Below are 7,207 nucleotides of genomic sequence, written 5' to 3' on the forward strand. Positions count from 1 at the left end.
TCCCTCCCCACTCCCCCCACACCCCACCCCTCTAGGTCATCACAGAGCTCCAAACCAAGCTCCCTGTGCTATACAGCAGCCTGAAATGAAGAACAATTCTAATCAAACTTCTCTTTTAAAGAAATCCTAGGAAAATGATGATGTGTCTGCTTTAAACAAATATGCAATGGACATAATCAAGTACTTTCATCTGGAGGCTCTACTGCTGCCCAATATACTTCACCTGCTTCCATCCTTCAACGCAGAGCATGCCTCTCAACCCCCTACCCTTCACCCCCCCTATTGCTCTCCAAGATGTTGCTCATACTACTCCCCTTCTTCAAACTCACAACACCTTTTTTCAAGCCCTGCTGCTGCTGCTGCTAAGTCGCATCAGTCGTGTCCAACTCTGTGCAACCCCATAGACAGCAGTCCAACAGACTCCTCTGTCCCTGGGATTCTCCAGGCAAGAATACTGGAGTGGGTTGCCATTTCCTTCTCCAATGCATGAAAGTGAAAAGTTAAAGTGAAGTCGCTCAGTCGTGTCCGACTCCTAGCGACCCTATGGACTGTAGCCTACCAGGCTCCTCCGTCCATGGGATTCTCCAGGCAAGAGTACTGGAGTGGGGTGCCATTGCCTTCTGCGTTTCAAGCCCTACCTAGTGCCTAAACACATTTCAAGCAGAAATAAAACACAGTAGAGAAACACAAGAAAGTCAGGAGAGAGATTAGCAAACCCTGCCGATCTGGTCCCATTGCTAATCTACGTGAAAATACAAGTCTGAGTGTGAGTTGTTTTCTTTTTCTTTTTTTAAATAGTCTCTGATGTACTGTGTCTGGGTCCTTAAAATTTTTTCCCCACTAAGTAATACATTTTCACTTTGAGTAAACTGTGAAAAAGTGGAAATATTTTTAAATGGAAAGAAGTCATACAACAGTTTCAATGCACTACTTCAGTTTATAAATTCTAAGGAAAACATAATATTCACCTGAAGCAAAATGTTTTTACCTTAAAGCAATCACGAGTATAGCACTCACCTTGTATCAAATCCCCTAACAATGGCACCCATGGACTTGGCTGCACCTGCAGAAGCCAGCCCAGCAACGCCACCACCAACTATCAGAATCTAGGAGAGAAAACAGAACCCGCGTGTTTAAAATACAGTTCATGATCAAGTGATTATGTAAAATCATCAGCCAGTACCTCTCAGGGCCAGGTATCACACTTAGCATCCACCATTACACCCAGTGGTGCTGGTGACGATATTCAGTCCTCAGAAAATGTACTGAGTGGATAGACTACCCTTTAACTGGACCACCACTGTTTTTCAAAAGTTTAAAATAGGGCTTCCCTGGTGGTCTAGTGGTTAAGAATCCACCTGCCAATGCAGGAGACACGGGTTTGATCCCTAGTCCAGGGAAATTCCACATGCCAAGGAACAACCAAACCCTTGAGCCACAACTACTGAAGCCCAGGAGCCCCAGAGCCCGCGCTCCGCAACAAGAGAAGCCACCGCAATGAGAAGCCCGCACACCGCAAAGAGAAACAGCTCCAGCTCACAACTAAAGAAAGCCCAGGCAGAGTAACGAAGACTCAAAACAGTCACAATTAAGTAAATCTTAAAAAAAAAAGTAAAGTTTAGAACAACTTCACTAAAACAGTGTGATACCCAGCATCTCACTGTAAAAGCTATATACAGCATCAGCAGTGTTGGGAATATTAAAGACTGACGGTTCTTCCCCACCATATCAAAGCTACTTCTAATAGAATCCCCAGGGTAATATTTCTTTATGCTCATAAAACATCAAAATAAGTTTCAGAGATGGGTACAACTTTGTGAAGCATCTAATCCTATTTTGAGCTCAAATGCTTCTACAAGAAAGAGAGGGAACCAAGTGCCTAACTTTGACCCATTGTGAATGAACTGTACCTGAAATCCAAACCAATGTAACTAATTCCTCTAACCAAGGCAGGACTGGAGCCAAGGAAATCAAAGAATTCCTCAGAAACAAGAGTCTCCTCATTCTAAACAAGCTAAGAACAATGTTGTCTCTAGCCTAGAATGGGCCTTCCAGAGAAAAGTCCCTATTATACTTCGCAGTCAATTGAAGGCAACTCCTTGTTCCTGCTAAAAAAAAGAGAGAGAGAGAGACAGACACCCACAGATACAGTGAAGTTTATAAATTCCCACCCACCCATCATGCCCACTTCTTGCACCTCTTCAAGAAGACTAGGCTAGTGGAACTGTGCTCCAGTGACCTCTGGGCAGTGTTTTAGAGATCTCATTTATCAATCTTAATGGGAATGCTTTGTTTAAGGAGCAGAGGGGATTTACAGGAAGGGAGACAAAGAGGGACCAGAGGGAATAAGATGCTACTGGGCCCCAAGGCACCATCCCACTCCACATACCAAAGCCCAATCCCTGGAAAGGAAGGAAAAGAGAAACAAAGAAGGAAGAAGGAAGGGAGAGAGAGAGAGAGAAAGAAAGAAAAGAAGACTGGGCCAAGTTATCCTGAATCAAGAAACAACAAAAGATCCCATAATTTAAAAGACAGAATCCGTTCTCCAGAGAGGGAACAGAGGCTGGAAATGGAGTAAATACCTACTTATGAAGCCTCCATAAAAATCCCCAAAATACAGGGTTCTGGGAGCTTCCAGGAGTAGGGCCCAAAGAGGGCAGTGAAGCCCCACACCCTTTCCCACCTGCCCTGCTCACCTCTCCCAACAGGACTTTCATCTTATCCTTTATCATATCCTTTCACAATAAACTGATCAACAGGAAGTAAACTGTTTTCCTGAGTTCTGTGAGCAGCTCTAGCAAATTAATCAAACCGAAGGAGGGGGGTTGGGAACCTCTGGTTTACAGCCCACCTGTCAGAAGCATAGGTAGCAATCTAGACTTGTGACTGGCATCTGAGAGGTGAGGGCAGTCCTATGGGCCTGAGCCCTTAACCTGTGAGATGTGACGCTACCTCCAAGTAGACAGTGGGAGAATTCAGTGAAACCGTAGGGTGCCCAGTTGGTGCCGGAGGAGTGCCTGGGGTGGGGAAAATCCCCACAAATTTGGTAACAGGAAGTATCAGAAACACAAGCAAGAGTGGAGTTTTTCCAAAACAGTCCTAAATCAGACTTTCCCGCATCTGCAAGACAATCTGAATTCTGAAACAAGACCAAGAAGACAGGACCCACGTCATCCAGCCTTGACCTACCTTTCCAACATCATCTCAGATCACACTTCACCTCACTCACCACACCCCAAGACCAGAGGCCTCCTTCATTCTCCTCGAGCACACTGAATTCCATCCCATCACAGTGTCTTTAAAGGTGCTTCTCCCCTGGCCCAGAATCCTGAACCCTCCTTTCTTTCTTCCCATCCTTGAGGTCCCAACTTAAATGCTACAGGCACTTTCCCCATCACCCTAACTACAGTAGCCTGCTCCCATTACCCACCCACCATACCATCCTGTTCATTTCCTCCATATATTAAAAAATCTCCTATATTTGTTTGATGGTTTATTTCCTCTCTGTGGGCCCTACTAGAATGTAAGTTACATATGGGAGGGATTTTGTTTGTCTTGTTCATGCCATATTCCCAGCTCCTACAACAGTGCCTGGCATATCACAGCCATCAACAGATTGATTTTAGCTCATTCTGGACAAGTAAGAACACTCCATATTTAAAGGAAACTCAAAATATTCATTCTACCCTGAAAAGGCCATCTATTATCTAATTCTTTGATATCAGGAAAGTGTTTGTGACATGTAACTAAAATCTCTTATGCTGCAGTTTAAATTCTCAGTAAAGACAGTCACTTTTCCACCTTTTAAAAGGTGACTGATTCTCTTTCCTTTACTCCTTGTCTTCTGTTTCACTTTTTAATCTTTTATAATCACAGCTTTCCTCTCAACTTTCATATAATTCCAGAAAGGTTCTAACCAAAACTGAGTAGTGGATTGTGCATCAAAGCATTCAGCCAGTTTAAGAACAGCAGCCAACTTCTGACCACCATGAGGGCTAGACCTTTACTTATGATCCTAAGAAAGAAGTCCGGATGTAATCACCTTACGTATCAGACCTCTGCGTTCTCTTTGTATGTTCTTGTTAAGTGTTCTGGCTCCACTTGGACCACTTGCCATCATCTTCACCTGCTTCACCTGGACTCTTTTGGGGGAGTTTTTGGTGAGGGGGGTTGATTTTTTTGGCCACACCACAAGGCATGAGGGATCTTAGTTCCCGGACCAATGATCAAACTCTGCAGTAGAAGCGTGACACTTTAACCACTGGACCGCCAGGGAAGTCCCACCTGCTCTGTTTTTAAAGTAATATACTATATACTGGATTATATACTATATAATACATATACTATATAGTTACATACTAGATTTCTAGTATATATCCTAGTAGATATATACATATATCTACTAGATATATATACTATATACTAAACATATGTGTGTGCTAAGTCACTTCAGTCAGGTCTGACTCTGTGTGACCCCATAGACTGCAGCCTGCCAGGCTCCTCTGTCCATGGGATTCTTCAGGCAAGAATACTAGAGTGGGTTGCCATGTCCTCCTCCAGAGGATCTTCCCAGCCCAGGGACTGAACTGGCATCTCTTAAGTCCACCTATATTGGCGGGTGGGTTCTTTACCACTTGCACCACCTGGGAAGCTATATACTAGGTATACTATGCTATATACTAGATATATATATCTACTAGTATATCTAGCATATAACTACTCAGTGTATATATATATTATATAGTATATAATCCAGCATATAATTTATATAATATACTAGATAGATATACAGAGACACTATATACACACTAGCATATATACTAGAGTTCTCAAAGCTGCTATTTTTTTTTTTTTTCATTTTTTCCGGATTTCTTTTGTGTGAGAGCTCTGGATTGATACTACAAAGTACGTAAAAGCAGGAAGCACCAAGTAGACCTATACCCCCCAAAGTGTACTCTGCAGATAGATGACAATATTTAAGGTCCTGTTTCCTATACTTTACCAAAGTGCTTATACTGCCATTTACGACATGTGGCCTTGAAGGTCACAGCATAATCTATTCTTTCACTTAGCCACGCTGACCTATCTCCTGCTCCTCTCTGCTCTAAATATAGATTAAAGAAACTGCAGCCTTTCCCCCTGCCAAATACTCTGACTATACCACCTACTATTTACTGTCCTCTTGACCCAAAATTTGGCAAAAAGTGAGAAAACCAAGTCCTTCCCAAGCCAAAATGTCACAATCACTGGGAAGTTGAGAGCTTGCTAAATGGTGTCACGAAGTTTTAAAAAAACTAGTAATAAGTCACCCAAATCCCTTTAAGAATTCAAGTTAGAAAGTAAAAAACAGAAAGGGAAAAAAAAAACCTTAGAACTTCCAGAAATGTCAAAAATTCTTTTTTTCCCAAGTAATCTTAAGCAACTTTGAGGCGCCACCATATATTACACGTGACACAAAAGTTATCACTGTGACATTAACAGAGAACAAAAATTTTTAAATAACTGTATATATCCTTGCCTTTAATTAATTCACACTATAAAGAAACATTAAAAGTTTAACCTACCTTAGCTGGAGGAACTTTTCCAGCAGCTGTGATCTGACCAGTAAAAAACCGTCCAAAATGATTTGCTGCTAGTACAACAGCCTTGTAACTTAGGAAAATAGACAAATAAGTGGATAAATAAGTCTATAAAATTAAAGAACTTAAGCTTATATTATCAAAATTATTAGAGAACAACTAAAATTTATACAGTAAGTACTATCTGTCAAAAACAGCTCTAGGTACTGCATATATACTTACTCCTTTGATCTTCACAACAACCCTGTGGATAAATATAACTATAATCTTCATTTTATAGGTGAGGAAATTGAGGCATGGAGAGACAAAGAGACTTGACCGAGGTCCCTCAGCTATTAAATGGCAGAGCCAGACATCTGACCCTAGCATCCTGCCTGCAGACACACTCTTACCCATGATGCTCTCTGACTTCATGATGACCACTACAGAAAATTAGCTCCGATAAAATAAGAGAAGCGAAGGGAAGACAAGAAAATGCTAACAACAGTTTGCTTTGGCAGCTAGGACTACAGGTACTTTAAACTTTACTTTATCATCCAAATTTTCTTTGATGACTGTGTAGCATTTATATAATATGGAGAAAAAATCTTTAAAATTAAAAAATGAGGTTGGCTATCTGTTCATACATAACAAAATTCCAACCTCATAACCAAAAACACTTCCCCTGATCTCTAATGGTTGGAACTGTCATATTTTGAGACAGCACGATCTCAATTCGAATCTGAGTTCTGTCACTAACTAGTTTTGTGACCTTGGGCAAATTTCTTTAATTCTCTAATTCTTGGTTTCCTCATCTCTAAACTGGGGACAATAAGGGTCTCTTAGAGTTGTTTTAAGGACTGAATAAGATAATTCAGTAAAGCCCTTACCATAAAGAATCACAATAAGTGCCTGGCAAGTATGTTTTTAGCTAAAGAAACACTCTATACATCAAAAACTAGCAATTTATACCAAGTTTTCTTTACTGGGTATTTTTACTACATTAAATTACCTATTACATTAATTTCATTTTCATATTATTTTATACTTAAAAGGTACTTTTGCACACTCAGTAACAAACACTCTACCTTATCATTATAATGCAAAGATTATAATCATAATGCAAGCATTATGATGATAAGATCCACCTACTAGCTGACAAAAAAACCTTTACCTGGTCATATTTTTGTAAAACAAATTTATAATAATCAATGCAAAAGCATGTAATAGTTACTACTATTACTTATAGCAAGAAAAAATATTTTAATGATTATATTACTTGTTAGTTCTGAATCCAAGTGATAAAAAGTTTCAGAGAGTCTTTGTCTTTTGGTTGGGGCATTCAACCCATTTACATTTAATGTAATTACTGATAAGTATGTTCCCGTTGCCATTTACTTTATTGTTTTGGGTTCGAATTTATACACCGTTTTTGTGTTTCCTGTCTAGAGAATATCCTTTAGTATTTGTTGGAGAGCTGGTTTGGTGGTGCAGAATTCTCTCAGCTTTTGCTTGTCTGAAAAGCTTTTGATTTCCCCTTCATACTTGAATGAGATCCTTGCTGGGTACAATAATCTGGGCTGTAGGTTATTTTCTTTCATCATTTTAAGTATGTCTTGCCATTCCCTCCTGGCTTGAAGAGTTTCTAT

General features: G+C 40.3%; 1 protein-coding gene across 3 annotated transcripts in view; it reads right to left on the reverse strand.

Moving 5' to 3' along the window:
- The window catches only part of NNT (nicotinamide nucleotide transhydrogenase), a 98,731-nt gene that overhangs the window by 68,027 nt on the left and 23,497 nt on the right, over positions 1–7,207 (reverse strand). For all 3 annotated transcript variants that reach the window (XM_010832786.1, XM_010832784.1, XM_010832785.1), the window contains exons 5-6: positions 5,565–5,652; positions 1,018–1,106 (exon numbers count right to left, since the gene is read on the reverse strand). In XM_010832786.1, the coding sequence (XP_010831088.1) occupies positions 1,018–1,106; positions 5,565–5,652 (177 nt within the window). The remainder of the gene's footprint in view (positions 1–1,017; positions 1,107–5,564; positions 5,653–7,207) is intronic.

This window comes from Bison bison, unplaced genomic scaffold (assembly GCF_000754665.1).
Source record: "Bison bison bison isolate TAMUID 2011002044 unplaced genomic scaffold, Bison_UMD1.0 scf7180017862275, whole genome shotgun sequence".
In the NCBI taxonomy this organism is placed as follows: Eukaryota; Metazoa; Chordata; class Mammalia; order Artiodactyla; family Bovidae; genus Bison; species Bison bison.